Genomic DNA, 16,967 nt, shown 5'->3' with positions numbered 1-16,967 from the left:
TTGATCTCGTGCGTAAAGTATGCCGCTTGAGTAGCCTTAATTCAGAAGAATCTGGCCTTCTCCAAAGCTGAGTGTAAGTCCAGTGGCGTGCGGCGGCGCCTTCCCAAAAGCGATATGAATCTGAAACAAAGAGCTGTTATTTTCCATAACTTGTTGAGAGTTGAGTACCTATATATCAGGTCCCAGTGATAGTCCGGTTGAGATGCGGCCGCATGTAGCGCAATGCCTGGACGAGCCTCATGCGCACTCAACTCGTCCGAAAGCGCGGGTTGAGATGGTCAAGCTTCAGGGGTGAGTATCCACGGTGGTCCCGTCCACCATAATGAGTGACTTTGGAGTTGAGCAGTAGTTAATCCTCGTGAGGCGCAATCGGCTGGGTTGGACGTACCTGGTACGTATTTCCAATGTGCGTTTGCAGTGAGCTCTTGAATTTGAGAAACCCGATTTCTCACGAAATCCTTCCAGCGCGATGCATGAGATTTGATCCACGTGAGTGTCACAACAGAGTCCGTCCACAGGTGAGTTGCTGTGACGTTCAACTTCAATGTGGCTTGAACGTATTGCATGAGTCGTGAGAGCAGCAGTGCTGTGGTGAGTTCAAGTCTCGGGATGGTGAGCCGCTTGAGAGGTGCTACCTTTGTTTTGGAGCACACCAATGAGATCGAGGCGCCATTTGAGCCGTGGACGGTGATAAATACGACTGCAGCCATTGCCAATTGAGAAGCATCAGAAAAGCCGTGAAATTCCACTGTCGATGTACTCCATGTGTTATACCACCGAGGTATTGAGATCTTGCGCAAGCTGGTGAGTTCTTTTCTGATGATGAGCCACCGTGATGAGAGCTGGGATGGCAGTGGTTCATCCCATTGGAGCTTATGAAGCCAAAGCTCCTGCAAGAGCATCTTCGCCTTGATCACGACTGGTGATGCAAAGCCTAGTGGATCGAATATCTGAGCCACTTCAGACAAAACGAGGCGTTTGGTGAGATGATCGGTATGCGACGAGATCCTTGTTGCGAATGCAAATGAGTCTTCTTGAGGAAGCCATCGTAATCCGAGTATCTTGGTTGCGCAATCGTCAAATGTAATTTGTGAGCCCTGGTCTTTCTCTGCTTGAACAGCAGTGAGCACGTCTGGATGAGTCGCGTGCCACTTGGCTAAGGGAAAACCGCCCGCCATGCACAAGTTCTTCAGCTGCAATGCAATTTTGATTAACTGTTGGACAGTGTCAGCGCCTCCAAAGCTGTCGTCGACGTATCGACCTTGAAGGATGGACGGCACTGCAAGAGGAAAATTATGGCCTTCGTCCTTCACCAGTTGCAGCAGCGTTCGTATTGCCAAGAACGGGGCAGCCTTGGTGCCATACGTGACCGTGGTTAGATAATATGCCACTTCATTGGACAGTTCGTCGAGCCAGAGAATCCGTTGTAATTTCCAGTCATCTTCATGCACGTTGATCTGTCTATACATCTTGGTGATGTCCGTGGCAACTAGGTGTCGAAATTGTCGAATCCAGAGCAAGACATCGGTGACGTCTAAATGCAACTTGGCTCCTGTGTGCATGATATCATTGAGTGAGCGGCCTGATGTGGATGCGCTCGAGCCGTTGAATACCACACGCAATTTCGTGGTTGCACTGTCTGGTTTGAGCACTCCGTGATGTGGCAAATAATATTGCGTTTGCTGACTGGAAACGGGTGAGGCTTTCTTCATGTGGTTGAGATCTCGATATTCTGTCATAAAGTGATGATACAGCCGTCGATAGTTGTCATCTCGGGAGAGTCTCCTTTGTAAACTTTGCAAACATTGATGCGCAGTGAGATACGAGTCGCCAAGAGTATCAGGTGATGATTTCAGTGGAAGTCGAACTGTGTATCGACCTGTTGAATCCTGTGAGACAGTACTCTTGAAATGTTCTTCACATATTTGCTCGTCAGGAGTAAGCTCAAGATTGTTGTTCGCAGGCACTTCTTCCCGTGTCCAAAATCTCGACAATAACTCATCGAGAGCATCTTCCCTCTCCTGAATTGATGCATGATGCACTGCAGCAGATGCTGATGATGATGTGTCGACAGGTCCGAGAACGAGCCATCCAAAAATTGAGAGCTGCGCAATTGGCATCAATGTGTCTTGTTTGATGATGTTGGGCTTGATGATCTGCCCATATGAGTCAGCTCCAATGATAATATCCACTGGCCGTGGTGTCAGAAAATCTGGATCAGCCAAGGTTAACTTGGTGAGATGCGGCCATTCCTGTGGTGCAGCGTTGAATGATGGCAGGATGTTCGTTAACGTCTGCAAAATGTGAGCTTGAATAATGACGTCTGATCTTGAGCGAAGTGAGCGGAGCTTGAGTAATGCAACTCCTCGAGTTTGCGTGGACTTTTCGCCACCAATTCCGGTGATAAGAATGACAGAATGATGACGAGGTATATTGAGCTGATGTATGAGCGATTCCGAGACAAAGGTAAGTTCGGAACCTGTATCGATAAGGAGCCGTACATGCTGAATGTTAACCGATGAGCTGATCTGAGCCAGGGCCGTAGCGAGTAATGTTGAGTGTGATGATCGAGCCAAAAATGAGTGAGTGACGATTGCACCGTTGTCCTATTGAGAGGCTGAGACTGAGCTGGTGGTTGGCTTCGAGGATGAGTCGCTTTGATGTGCCTCATGCAGCATCGTATGATGTCGGTGGGTGCACTTCTTGCACCCCCGTGAGCTCTTGCATGAGCGAACGTTGTGACGGCCGAGGCAGTTGAAGCACAGCCTCCGTGAGATCACTAGCTTCTGTCGATCGCCCGGTGAGAGTTCCCTGAACTTAGGGCACATCACCACGAAGTGCGTGCCGTTACAGCAATCGCACAGGTACTCCGTTGAGCCGTCTGATGGATTGGTGCGTGCCGGTTGAGCTGCCGCATGATGAGCCATCGAGGATCGCCGGGTTGTTGACGCAGCCCCTGCCGAGCTCCCTGAGCTGGCCGTTGACTCTATCATCTCGAGTGCTCGTGCTCGTGAGGTGAGAAATTGATCGAGTTTCTCGAAACGCGGATATTCGCGCGCGGCGCCCAACGATGTCTCCCACTGTTCCTTGGTTTGGCGATCCAGCTGCCTAGACAGCTGGTACACCAAGACGCAGTCGCCTAGATCCTGCGAGACGCCCAATGATTGTAGGCCCTTTATGGCCTCCTTGAACGAGTTGAGCAGCTTGTCCAATGCCTTGGCGTTCTTCTGCACCGGTGTTGAGCTGGCGAAGAGTTGGTCCAGATACGACTAAATGAGCAGTCGCTTATTCTCGTAGCGATCGACGAGCATTTCCCATGATGGTTTGAGCGAGTCGGCGGTGAGAGGCAATCCAGAAATGAGCTGGGCAGGTGGACCTTCTAGTGAGAGCCGCAGATAGTGGAGCTTCTCCACGTCTGTGAGCCGTTGGCTGTCATAAATCACTGCCTTGAAGAGATCGCGATATGTAGGCCATGCCTCGTACACGCCCTTAAAGGACGGGATGTTGATGTCCGGCAATCTCTGCTGAGATTGTGAAGGCTGAGCCGCTACAGGAGCCGTAGTCGGAGCGATCTTTTTCGCCAATGCGCCCTTGAGCTTTGCCAGAGCGCGACGAGCCCGCATACACTCTTCCGCCTCCACGGCGAAGGCATTTTTAGAGAAATAGTCATGGGCGATGAGCGCCGCCGGCCATGAGACCTCAAAGTAGGCGTGTTCCTTGAGGAATGCCTTGTGCACTTCCTCGAGCTGGATCGAAATCTGCAGAACCTCATCCACGGACGTGTCGTCTGGAGTCGATGGCAACGTCTCGCCGATTTTCCGCACTGTCGCGATGCGGTTCAATTGTGTCTGCACCTTCAGCGTGAGCTCCGCTGACAAACGCACCGGCGAGGCCTGGCGATCTGAGGTGCGCCTGTCGTCAGGCAGCTCGAGCAATGGCGGGGTGTTGTTGCCCGTCCCGGATTTGGCGGGATCCGGCATGATGAGACGTCAATAAGCTGAGCCCGACGGGTGACCTGAGAATCGTCGAGACACGTATGAGAAACACTGCATGAGGCGAGAACGTTCGAGAGACGCGTTAGGACAACACTACGCGAATCGAGAGTCTACAATGTCATGTATTGAGCACGTGAAAATGTCTATGTACACTCACGGGAGCGCGTGAGCATGTTTTCGTAACACTCGCGAGCGCGCGTGAGAATGTCTGTCCTTCACTCGCGAAAGCGCGCGATAATGTCTACGTGGCATGTCGTGAAGGGCATGCTCTGTTCGCATGATCTGAGTCTGAGTTACACTTTAATATCCACGCATCCGGCTCGAAGGACCAAATGTTCGCGAAATCGCTGATTAATCCCGGCGATGGAAGCGGGATGAGAAGGACGCGCGTGGAAGGTGTTAAACTCCAATATGCACTTTATTTTGTGTAACTCAGACCACAGTCTGAGCCGTCTTTAATTGTATCGAGATTGTTACAGTCTGACCTGAGAATCGATGAGCGGTGTATAAAGGAAAAGTCTTTGTATGACCGTTGCAGGCGAGCGACAATTATATTAATTGCCCTCCTCGTGTGGTGAGTCGCCCGTGAGCCGATGAGACACGTGGCGGTCGGCACTCGCGCACATGTGAGCCTGAGTCGTCGTGTTGAGGCACCAGAGTTGATGAGCGGCCTATATTACAGTTTATGATACGATCTACAGTAGCGTGAGCACTGCGATGTGCACGATTAACCGAAGTAACTTATCTAAATGTACTAAGCACACGTTATGCGTCTAGTCACCGCGCGGCCATTTGCACAATTGCCTCGATCGCGAGGAAGACGGAGGCGATGAGCGCGTCCGTGCCGGCGCAAGCTGCCGCGGAGATCGAGCGTCGTTATCCGATCGATGCTGCCATCTGATCGGACGGCGCAACGTTAAGGGAATCTCGAACAATAGCAGTAATAACAATATTAATTATAGTCACAAATATCATATACATTTCTCTCAATGTTATTATTCAGTAACAAAAAATTACTACGTAATTAAATACTACGTAATTAAAATCTATATTCTTAAATATGAATTAAGCTTTAAGTATCTATTTATTTGACCATTTGCCAGAAATCTTTTGAACCTCCTAACTGCAATAATCAGTCCGAGTGGATAAAAGAGAATCCTGTGGATGCTAGTAAAAACTATCCGATTAGAAAAGTGTCTGAAAGTAGTGACATACGTTACGACGAGCAACCAGTTTACACTGAGTTAAAGAACGTTTCATGTATGAAGAACTTGCAAAGCAAATACGAAACATTGAGTAATAACCCGAAAATGTCACATCCTACGAAAGTACAGGTAAGTTGAAATACAATTGGTACTAATGATGACGACTTACGAAGTTTATAACAATTGTTATAGTAACTAATAGAGCACTTTCATATTATAGAGCATTGCAGGAAGAAATAAAGAAAAGAAGTCTGAAAAGAAAAAAAACGTTTCAAGTAGTTCAGAATCTACAAAAGAATATTCTGTAGATAATAGCAGCGAAACTTTGAGCCTGGATTCTTCGGATGAATCTCAATCTAGTGAGAAGCAAAACTTCAACACTGCAGCACGATCATTTGCAGGCCTAATACCATTTAAGAGTAATTTTCTAACTATGTAATTGTAATTACATTATTTTTACATTTAAGATTATGATGCTAATTATATTCCTTTATTCATGTTTTAGTCACCAAACAAGACATTGAATTTTTAGAATTTCTTCTCTCAGCTATTAGACATTCATATGAATCTGAGGCAAAAGCTGACCGAAATAATAGAGGAATTTTTCAAGTAAGGAGCCCTGAAAGAGTTTAATATAATATATAGATATCATTAATATATTTCATTTTTTTAGTTTATTATTTCTCTTTTTTTTGTACAGATTCCGGCACACATGCTGAAACCTGGGGAAAACCTTGTAAAAAGTTGCTAACATATATTGTTACAAAATTATACAATACTTTCACTAACATAAGCTTATTTACCAATTTTTGAACAACTATTGCAGGTGGAGATATCACCGAATAGTAGCTTTTACTTATCGAGAGAAAAAATCGCTTACATCGAATTGAAATCGACAAGGAAAAACCAGTGTGATTGAAAAACGCTTGTACGAGAAACTCTCCTAGAGGTGTACGGTGAGAGCATCACTAATTATTCTGCCACTGGAAAAAGAGGTGCTCGACCAGCAATTAATGTTATACTTTTTAAAGCTTTATTTAGTTTTAGTATGTAATTTCTATTATATGCTATTATTTATTTTTGTTATGTTTATAATTTATCACGGATAAACAGTAGTATTTTTATTACAGATTGGGCAACTGAGAAAGCTGAAAGACCGATTACTCGAAAAGCATACATACAGTGCATAAATAATAAGTGTGCGTCGAACAAGCGTAAATATAGAAGCAAGAAAGAAAAAAATAGAAAGCGCCGAAAAATGTAAAATATATATAAACATTAACCTTAAGTAATATTAAGCGTAAGTTTTAAACATCTTTTAAGTTTGTTACATTTTTTTTTATATCTTTTATAAGACTTGTCATTTTATTTGAAAAAATCAATCTGCTTGCATTGCATAATTTTAATATTTCTATTGAATAATAAGAGAACAGCTGTGATTCAGACTCTCGTAAGATTTCTTTATTTTTATTTTTATCTATATGTAATAATTTTTCGGCGTAAAAATAAAGTATTCATTTTTCCTGTGTGTGGATTTAACATCTCTGTTTATAATTTTAGATCGACAAATGCGTATTCTGTCTTGTTGTAAAATGTTGAGACGTGCATGCTGACGTTTCGTTACGTATTCTTCACAACGCGAGAACTGTCACGAAACGCATCATATATAGGTATATCGCGCTAGTGTCGCAATTGCGATATTAAGCAGCATATTGTCCAGTTGTGCTGTATTTGTCTATATAGACCGAACAGATCCTTCGCCAGCGCGCCATTCCCCAGGTGGACACTTGGGACTTGTGATGGCACGACTCTGATCACTAAAATTCGGAATTATTTAATATTCCATCATCTCGTATACTGTACTTGCATTTAATGTGCATCTTAATTTTAATAAATAATGTATTAATTATGTAATTTACTTTACTACAGATAGAATATGTACGATAAGCAAAATATTATATTATTTAATATTTGCTTTTTGCACATTATAGTCTATCTACAGTTAAGCAAATTATATAATTAATATAGATACTTATTTATATATATTAAAATCCAGATGTAGGTTAAATGCAAGTACAGTATATGAGATAAAATATTAAATAATTCCGAATATATATGCATTTCTAAATATATAATACAGGACATGGAGCCTTTTTAGAGGCTCTTAAAAGGTACTCTTTTGAGCCTTCACATGGAGAAAACGGCAATAAGTGACATTTTCTAGCATCAAGGGAGGACAATAACCAAGTAATGGATAAGCTTACATTGGTCCTCTAAATTCCGCGGAACTTGTAGGTCTAATCTAGGATAAAAATTTCGACTCGCTCCCATTATTTGAGTGGGGATCGCGGTGCGTTCGCGAGCGCAGGCGATGCATTTGTGTATTACGGACTTGACGACGCTTCGGCCGTGGATTAGCCAAAATTCTCGGCGCAAGATATTTAAAGTTAACTGAGGCCCGGCGTGCAGGGCCCGCGAATGAGCTTGACGCACAATGAGCGTGACTAAGGGGTGGGAAGCGAGGAGTATCGGGTGACGAAACGAGAACGGAAAGGGAGATTTAGTCAGGCGCCCCCCGACGCGTAGAATCCGGTCTCTGTCCAAAAATGGTCGAAGCGCTAAGAGCGAGCTGCTGGAGGCGACAGCTTGGTTTTTCGATAGGGCGTGAATTTCCGGAGCAAACAACTCGTTTTGTATGCGTTTAAACCAAAAGGTTTTTGCGGCGTTGCAATTGGAGGTAGACAGAGCGGTGCTTCGCGGCGCGGGATTCTTAGGCGGCGGAGGGGCGAGCGGCGTGGCGCGAGAGCAAGGCGCTCGACACAGGTGAATGAATTTTAGGATGTAAGCGGTAACGCGAATCAGTTTCGGCCACGAGGAATAGCGAGAGGCGAGATCAAAGTCCGGTAGCGGATCGACGCTTTGCAGGGCCGTAACCTTTTCCTCGAGGGGAGTGTCCGGGTGCAAAGTCGCTTCACCGCACGGCCATCCGTCAGCGTCGGAGGTCAGCCATGGAGGCCCGCGCCACCATAGGTCGTGACCCAGTATCTCATCGCCGAATATTCCGTGCGAGCCGCAATCGGCCGGATTGTCCTCCGTGGGCACGTGGCGCCATTCCGCGCGCGGCAGCAGGGATTGAATTTCCGCGACTCGGTTCGCTATAACGTTTTCCAGCGCGAAGGATGCTGTTTAAGCCAGGCGAGTACGATCTTCGCGTCTGTCCAACAATGATACGGTAGGCAAGCGAGATCGAGGGACTCGCGAATGAAGTGTATGAGCCGCGCGAGGAGCAATGCGGCGGAAAGCTCGAGCCGGGGAACGCTCAGTGGCTGGAGAAGCGCGACTTTTGACTTTCCAGCGAGCAGAGTGACCGTTATCTCACCGGACGCGGAGACAACCTTGAGATAAACGACCGCGGCGTACGCGATGTTTGATGCGTCCGCGAACCCGTGAATTTTAGCGCGAAGGTTGTCCGCGCGAAACCCGGTCCAGCGAGGAATTTGGAGTGAACTGAGGTGAGATAATCGAGTGTACAGCTCCCGCCATTTTGGGCGGAGAGTTTCCGGGATAGCGTCGTCCCATGCGATTCGCGCGCGCCAGAGATGTTGCATAAATATTTTTGCCGTTATTGTTACTGGAGTGACCCAGCCGAGGGGGTCGTAAAGCTTGGCGATTGCGGATAAAATGGCTCGTTTGCTATTCGGGGTGACATCCGACAGTAATACCCGAAATTTGAACATGTCGGTGGCCGGATTCCACCCTATGCCGAGGATTTTGACCTGTTCGTCTTGCGCGAGTTGTTTGTGACAGGCGAGGCCGTGATCGGCGGCGAGATCCGATAGAAGGGAGGGGCTGTTGCTAGCCCATTTCCTTAATTTGAAGCCGCCGCGTCGCAACAATGACACGAGCTGATCACGCGCTTGCCGTATGCGAAAGGTATCGTCAGCACCGAACAACACGTCGTCGACATAAATGTTGTCGCAAAGAATAAGGGTCGCGAGGGGAAAGTTTTGACCTTCGTCGAGGCTAAGTTGCTCCAAAATGCGTAGGGCTAGATAGGGCGCACATATCATTCCGTACGTTATTGTGAGCAATATGAAGGAAACTAACGGCTCGAGGCCTGACCGAATCCAAACGATGTGCTGATAATTCACGTCACGAGAATCGATACGAATTTGGCGATACATTTTCGCGATATCAGCCGAATAGACGTAGCGGTACTGGCGCCATCGCATGATGATAGCCGTGATCTCGCGTTGCAGTTTCGGACCGACATGTAAGTGGTCGTTCAAAGAAGTTCCGTTGGAGGTGACTGACGAAGCGTTGAACGCCACCCGGAGATGGGTGGTAGAGCTGCCTTCGCGGATGACGCCGTGATGCGGAATGTACACGTGTTGCTCGGTTTGATCCGAAGGAGCGGCCGCGAGTCGCATGTGTCCTAATCGTTCGTACTCTTCCAAGAACTCGCGATATTCTTTTTCGAACGCGGGTTTGTCCCGGAACCGGCGCGTCAGGGCCTTTAGCATTTGTTCGGCGCGGGGCCTGAATTCGCCGATGGAAATTGGAGGGCCTTTCTTAAAGGGGAGACGAACAACGTATCGACCGTCGGGGTCGCGGTAATGAGTGGCGCGAAAATGCTCTTCGCAGAGAACGTCTTTGGGCGCGGGAGTCGGGTTTTGCGGAAGCTCTTCGACCTCCCAGAACCGGCGGAGTTCCGCCTCCAATGTTGGGGAATTGAACAAATGATGAGCGGAAATACACGGGAGGGCGCGATTGACCGACGAGGGGTTAGAGCGGTCGTCCCGCGAGGACGCATCAATCGGTCCCGTAATGATCCAGCCTAAGACGGAGTTCTGAGCGAGGGGCAGCCCGGGATTTCCCTTTCGAACACCGTCAAGAATTATGTCGCTGTAAAGATCTGCTCCAATTATAATGTTGATGGGGCAGAGACTGGTGGGATCCTCGTCTGCCCACTGTAGATCGGACAAGTGAGATAGGGAAGAGAGATCCATGCTTTGTTTGGGAGTGTAAGAAGCCAAAGATTTTAATATGAGCGCGGTGGTTGATAACGACGGAACGAGAGATTGGCGCGGGGAGAGGGAAACACGCGTAATGTGCGTAAAGGTCTCGGCGTGGACGCTGCCGACGGCGGAGACGGAGTTCGGTTGACGAACGCGCCTCGCTCGTAGAGTTTGCGCAAGGTTCTCCGAGATGAAGGTCATCTCGGAGCCTTGATCGAGCAGGGCTCGGACAACGGCGGAACGACCGGATTCCACGCTCACCGTCACCCACGCTGTCGCTAACAAGACCGACGGTTTGTGACGCGTGGTATGGGAAGCGGACAAAGAATTGACATTGCATTTCGGGTCCGGCGTTGCAGTTGACGAGCTGTCGGGCGCGTCCGCTTCAGCTAATTTCGAGGAAGAATCCGTGTTGACGTGCAGCATCGAATGATGTTTCTGTTGGCACACGCGACAAGAGTATTTGCTCGGACAAGCTTGGACAGAGTGCTTTGCGCTAAGGCAGTTGAAACAACGTTTGTGCTGCTTGACGATGTCGCGAAGTTGACTCGGATTCTTCCCGCTGAATGTGGGACAACTGTTAATAAAATGTTGCGCGGGACATAAAGGACACTTTGCTTGTGAGTTCGCGGAGGCGGTTGCGCTGTGGATGCGCGAGGCGGTGGCGGCTTTCGGAGCAGCCTTAGCCGACGGCGAGGGGGAAAAGTTCTCTAGAGCGCGAGTGCACGAGTCCAAGAAACGGCAAAGATCATCGTAGAAAGGCGGATCATCCTTGTCTCCTTCCTTTAAGTTCCACGCTTTGCGGGTGACCGGGTCGAGCTTCTGCGCGACGATGTGAACCAATATGTCGTTCCAAAGGTCGTCCGGTCGGCGTTTAAGATTTTCGAGTGAAGCTATCGCGATATTGACTTTGTCATTTAAGGCGCGTAATTCGGAAGCGGACTCGCGCGAGAGACCGGACAAATTGAGAATAGAGCACCCAAAAAAAAATATTCTGCTGATAAGTGGGGAATTCCTCTTAGCAGTTCCTCTAAGCAAAAAATCTTACACGAAGAATATCCTTCTTTAAGTAATACGTATTACTTTATAAATGAGTGGATGCGTAAGCTATAATCAAGAGTAAATTCCTCTACAGTAAATTCTACTATTAGCCTCTTAAAATAAGAGGATATGCTAGATTTTTGCGGCGCGCGCGTTTGTTTATTAGCTACGCGATGCGTACGCCGCGCCACACGTCACTACACGATCATACACGACGCGATATCGCCACGGCGCGAGCAAGAAGTGCGTTCATAATAGTGAAGTAGGTATACTTTAGTGCCAATTAGTGTTCTTCATTATGAACGAGGTAAAGAAATTTCTAATAGAAGCCAGTTTAGGCGCCTACTGGCCTGCATTTGAAAGTGAGTATAAATTTTGACTATTATTTCAATAATGTAAAAAGTTTAGCTCTTCGGCTTCCGCTCGTCGTGGGTCAAAGTGACCTGCAAAAGTATCGCTTTTGAGAGTGTCGGGGCTGCGATCGACCGAGTTGCGGAAATCTACGAGAATTTCCATTCCACTCCAAGGTTAGGATCGTGCCGCTGGGAGAGAAAGAGCGGCATTCTCCTCCTGCGCGTGAGTCCCGTGCTCGTGGCCGGGAAAGGAGAGCGGCAAGGAATCGTAAGTGTATCAATTTTTTATTTTATGTATACATATGTATATATATGTGATGTATCCCGCTTCGATCACGTGCACAGCACGAGCACTTTTTTAGTGTATGCAGACAAAGTTTTTTGAGTTTTTGGCACGAAATTCATGTAAACGTATGATTTTATAAGGCGGATAAAAGTGAGAAATAATCAAAAGCCAGTTTATATAAAAATGTTTGTATTATTAAATTGTAATATTACGGTCTGCCTACTCTTTCTTTGCAACATCTGCATCTAGAATTATGAAAGATGTAAGCGTCAGTCTTATTGTAAGTAACTAAGTTCTAAATCATGTTACATAATTGTCATTATGTTCTGTACTGCAGAAACTTGATTCTGGAAAAAAGATAAAGGCGAATATATCTGAGGCAAGAGATGCTTTTATACTCCATGTGTCAGTAAGTTTTATTGATATGCTTTATTATATTCAGTCAATTAACTTTTTATTAAGACACCGAATTTAAAGGTTTATTCAAAAAACAAGTTAGAAATTGCTTGTAACAAGTTATTTGACAAACTAATAAATATACCTTTTAACATCACTTTTTAATAGCATCTGTTTCTAATTTAAAAAAAATCAAGATATACCTTAAATATCTCTAACTTTTCTTTTTTAAAGTATATATTATTTGATACTTAGAAAAACTGACACCTAGTAATTTGTTTTTGTTAAATTTAATATTAAAAAATTTTATATTACATAGTTTGTGATTTTTATTAAAAAAAATATTTCCTTTTTTATGCTAATCTGGTTTCATAAGCCACATTCTATAGATTACAATAAAAATAGATTTTTCTTTCTCGCTTTTATAAAGTGGAGCATGTGCTAAAGTTTACTGAATCTTTTGCTTCTTGTAAAATTGTAATGTAATAATAACTTTTGTATTTCATTTTTCTTATATATGTATAGGTGCCAGGAGATATTAATCCCGCTATTGAACGAAGGCGTGCTGTGGCTTTAAAGCTTAAAACTAGAGTTCAACCCTTTGTCCTTCTTGTTGGGCCTACGGTAGAGCAATACGAGTGTTGCTACGTCATAATTGATGACGTCAAATATAAATTTGACAATGTGTTGAAGGCCTTCGATCAATGTTTCAAAGCAATACAAGTTTTGATGACTGAATATTCATATGAAGCAAGAGGTGCATGGCTTTTTGTTCAGCAAGCTCTATATCGTATCTCCACAAGGTATGATATAAAGAATTCAACTGTCAGCGCGCTTGTTAAATCCTTTGAAGTTCTTAAAAAAAAAATTGCGAATGAAACTGAGCAAACATCTGGTTAAAGTTTTAATTAAAATCTACGACGTTCAAGTTTGTAGGTTTCTTATTCTAAAAAATTTTCTATATAATTAATAAGTGAATATATTTTTGAGTTAGTATATTTTTATGTATTAATTTTAAGTTAATAGGATCAGCCTGTGATTTAAAGACTGTTTCAATAATAGATTTTTTTACGTTACTTGATGTATAAGCTCAAGCTCGTGTATTTAATTAAGTTCATAATGGAGATATTATGTTTTGCGTGTAAAAATAAATGTAACTCAATCGAAGCTCTACTGGCACATATTAAAGTATACCATACCATAGCCGCTCACAATGCTCTTAGATGTCCTGCATCTAATTGCTATAAACCTTGTCCTTCGTTTCGTTCATTCAAAAGACATCTATTCAAATGTTCTTATTTAGATGAAAATTGTTCACAAAAGCAAATTCAATCTTCTGGTGCTTGTCATGTTAATAAAGCAGAACAACCAAATAATATCCAGATTTCAGATGTTGATGTGCATCACCATGTACTTCAATCTAATATATCAGAAAGTAATTTAATTTCAGTTTATGATGTTAAAAAAGCCTTAACAGACTCTACACTTGTTTTTGTATCAAAATTGTATGCCTCCAACACTTTGAATCGGGCTCATGTTCAAGAAATAGTTGATGCTGCTTCGGAATTATTATCAAGTGGATACTTAAATATCTTAAAAAACAAAGTTTTTGAAATGTTGAGTAAGTTTAATTATAGTGATGAAGAACTTTATAATCTTTCTCTTATGTTTAACGCATATAATGATATTTTTGCTGGTCTTCATAGTGACTATGAAAGATTAGAAGCATTGAAAGAGAGTGAATTCTATATAGCTCCTATGAGCTATGTAATTGGTAGTCACTATAGGCCTAGAACACAAATGAACAAAACAGTAATGAGTCATGAATTTGATAATGGTCAATACATTCCCATGAAAGAAGTTTTAAAGCGTTTTCTGGAATTACCAGGTTGTTTTGATTCTATTATTTCGAACTTGGAGCATTTTTCTAAAAAAAAACGAGCCTTTTTCAAATGTTGTACAAGGAGAGATGTGGAAAAAAAAAGTAGCTAAATATTTCGATGGTAAAATAGTGCTTCCACTTCTTTTTTTCTTTGACGATATGGATCCAGATAATATCACAGGATCTCATGCTGGTCACCATAAATTAGGAGCACTTTATTACAATATTGCTTGTATCCCTCAAGAGTATGCCTCAAAACTTGATAACATATTTTTGGCTTCTTTGTTTCTCTCAGAATGTAAAGTACATGGAAATATGAATTTATTTTCACCAGTAATTAAAGATTTGATACATTTGGAAAAAAATGGATTAATTGTAAAAACTAGCTCAGGAGAGAAACAAATTTATTTCAGTTTGTGTCTTTTGCTGGGTGACAACTTAGGAATTCATTCTATTTGTGGCCTATCTGAGGGATTCAATGCAAACTATCCATGTAGAATGTGCAAGCATCACAGGAATGAAATTGCATATCTAACTGCTCTTGATACAGATAAATTAAGAACAATGCATAATTACGCTGCTGATGTTTTGTTACAAGATCTTAACAAGACTGGCATTAAAGAAAAATGCGTTTGGGATGCTATTCCCAGCTTTTCCTTTATACAAAGCATTAGCTTTGATATTATGCACGATCTTTTAGAAGGAGTGTGCGGTTATGATTTAGCACTTATACTTTTTGATTTAATATATAATAAAAAATACTTTTCTTTGGAGACTCTGAATAATCGTGTATTTTATTTTGATTATGGTCCAGTAGAGTTAGGTAATGCAGTGCCACAAATTACAAGAGAGCACCTTATAGCTGGTAAATTGAAGTTCTCTGCCTCAGAGATGTTGTGTTTTGTCAGATATTTTGGATTAATGCTAGGTGATTTAGTTCCTGACGATACCGAAAGTTGGTATCTTTACTTAAAATTAAAATCCATTATAGACATAGTTACAACACCTTATGTGAACCTTCGATCACTTAGTTATCTGAGCGTCCTCATTTCAGAACATCATGAAAAATATCTTACTGTTTTTCCCCAAGCTACACTCAAACCTAAGCATCATTACATGCTCCATTATTCTGAAGTGATGCGTAGAGTTGGTCCCTTATGGTCAGTTTGTTGCCTTCGATGGGAGGCTAAACACAGACCTCTGAAACAAGCAGCCCATGCTACAAATTCTCGTAGAAACTTGCCTTTGACTCTGGCGATTAAACATCAGCTAAATTTGTGTGCCAGATTTTTAGCTCGAAAGCCTCTGGGTGAAAAATATTCTTTTGGAGTTCAAGAAAAAGTCAATATTACGGATATTAAAAATCACCAATTATTTCGTGATGTTCTGCCTAAGGATTTAAATAAAATTATAAAGATATTTTCATGGATCAGAATTTCTGGTACCATTTATAAGAAAGGAATATGTGTAGCTGTAATGTTCCACAAAGACACTGGTTACCCTGTATTTGGTCGAATAAACTTTGTTACATATTGCGAAAAATCTGATGCCGTATATTTTCTTTTGTGTATGTTTGAAACCGTGGATTTTGTGGAACACCTTTGCAGTTATGAAGTGATTGAAGGTTCCTCTGAGTGGAAATTTATTAAATTCGACGATTTAATAGTATCTACACCCACTCATTGTAGAGTTGGAGCAAGAAGTCAGTCTAATTATATAACATTCCGTCATGCGTTTGTGTAAAATAGTATTACATATATTTACAATATTGTAAATATATGTAATATTATAATATATCTTGTACCATATAATATTGTACTGCATAATATTGTACATTATAATATGTAGTCTCCTTTTGTATTAAATGTGTTTAAAAATGTATTATATCGTTTCTTTATTTTAACAAATGTTGTGGCTTTTTAAAAAGCACGTATTCTTGAAGTTGTATAATTGATGTTCTAAGTATTTATTGCAATAAAAATAAATGCAATATCTGCTGGGTATTTATGTAAATTTTTATAAATTTATAAATTTTTATAAATTTATATAAATTTTTAAAAACTACGTAATCGCTTAAAATAATTTTTAATCAAGATTACATGGTTTTCAAAGTAACTCAAAAGGTACGTAGTTTTTAAAAATTTATATAAATTTATAAAAATTTACATAAATACTCAGCAGATATTGCATTTATTTTTATTGCAATAAATATTTAAAACATCAATTAAACACACAGAGAGAGAGAGAGAGAGAGAGAGAGAGAGAGAGGAGGGGGGGGCAAAGATTCATGTGAAAAAAGTATTATACTCTACAAACAAGAGTATTATTTGGATGACACAAAAAGGAATTTTCTCTTAGTCAGCATATGAAAATCCGATATAAGTTATCCTTATAGTAAGATTAAAAATAACAAATATTCGTTTTAAAGTATCATTATAATGCTATAAGTAAGATTATTATTTGATTTATAAGAAGAGAAGATTCCTCTAGCATTAAGAGGATTGCAATCTTGATTCTAGAGTCTCATGATTAGAGGATATTCCTCTACAGTTTAAAACATCTTCTTGAGGCCATATCCCCAGTAAAACAGGTACGTCGCATCTGCGTCGAATCTACGTAATACGTGGATGGAGATTCATCCGCGAGTTATCCACGTAGATTCAACGTTTTTTTTTTATCGTCAAAATCGAAGAACCTTATTCGCGTGGATTCAACGTTTCTTTTCTATCGCTAAAATCGAAGTACCTTATCCACGTAGATTCAACGTTTTTTTTCCATCGTCAAAATCAAA

The 16,967-nt window shown here is 42.5% G+C and overlaps 3 protein-coding genes across 4 annotated transcripts; 1 reads left to right on the top strand and 2 right to left on the bottom strand.

The window, feature by feature from the left end:
• Nucleotides 1-100: 100 nt before the first annotated feature.
• On the bottom strand, nucleotides 101-2,379 carry LOC143904862 (uncharacterized). Its single transcript, XM_077419822.1, has 2 exons — nucleotides 389-2,379; nucleotides 101-330 (listed from the first exon to the last, which is right to left on the bottom strand). The coding sequence occupies exons 1-2, from the start codon at nucleotides 2,118-2,120 to the stop codon at nucleotides 248-250; spliced, it is 1,815 nt and encodes a 604-aa protein (XP_077275948.1). The 5' UTR covers nucleotides 2,121-2,379; the 3' UTR covers nucleotides 101-247.
• A 5,976-nt stretch (nucleotides 2,380-8,355) lies between these two features.
• LOC143904852 (uncharacterized) lies at nucleotides 8,356-12,449 on the bottom strand. Its single transcript, XM_077419813.1, has 2 exons — nucleotides 12,440-12,449; nucleotides 8,356-11,111 (listed from the first exon to the last, which is right to left on the bottom strand). The coding sequence occupies exons 1-2, from the start codon at nucleotides 12,447-12,449 to the stop codon at nucleotides 8,356-8,358; spliced, it is 2,766 nt and encodes a 921-aa protein (XP_077275939.1).
• On the top strand, nucleotides 11,956-16,057 carry LOC143904844 (uncharacterized). 2 transcript variants are annotated; one of them, XM_077419805.1, is made up of 2 exons: nucleotides 11,956-12,303; nucleotides 12,820-16,057. In XM_077419805.1, the coding sequence occupies exon 2, from the start codon at nucleotides 14,264-14,266 to the stop codon at nucleotides 15,917-15,919; it is 1,656 nt and encodes a 551-aa protein (XP_077275931.1). In that variant the 5' UTR covers nucleotides 11,956-12,303; nucleotides 12,820-14,263; the 3' UTR covers nucleotides 15,920-16,057. The 2 variants fall into 2 exon arrangements, with proteins under 2 accessions (XP_077275931.1, XP_077275930.1); XM_077419804.1 differs by having other exon boundaries at nucleotides 11,956-12,307.
• Nucleotides 16,058-16,967: the final 910 nt, after the last annotated feature.

Source organism: Temnothorax americanus, unplaced genomic scaffold, assembly GCF_048541705.1.
Source record: "Temnothorax americanus isolate GAGA-0224 unplaced genomic scaffold, ASM4854170v1 Scaffold59, whole genome shotgun sequence".
Lineage (NCBI taxonomy): Eukaryota > Metazoa > Arthropoda > Insecta > Hymenoptera > Formicidae > Temnothorax > Temnothorax americanus.
This window is presented reverse-complemented; position numbering and strand designations above follow the sequence as displayed.

Bases quoted from the DNA above. Each gene is read 5' to 3' on its own strand.
- LOC143904862 (XM_077419822.1), bottom strand. From the start codon at position 2,120: ATGCCAATTGCGCAGCTCTCAATTTTTGGATGGCTCGTTCTCGGACCT. The intron at 331-388 runs GTACGTCCAACC...TCAACTCCAAAG, and splicing joins ACATTGGAAATACGTACCAG to TCACTCATTATGGTGGACGG.
- LOC143904844 (XM_077419805.1), top strand. From the start codon at position 14,264: ATGTGGAAAAAAAAAGTAGCTAAATATTTCGATGGTAAAATAGTGCTT.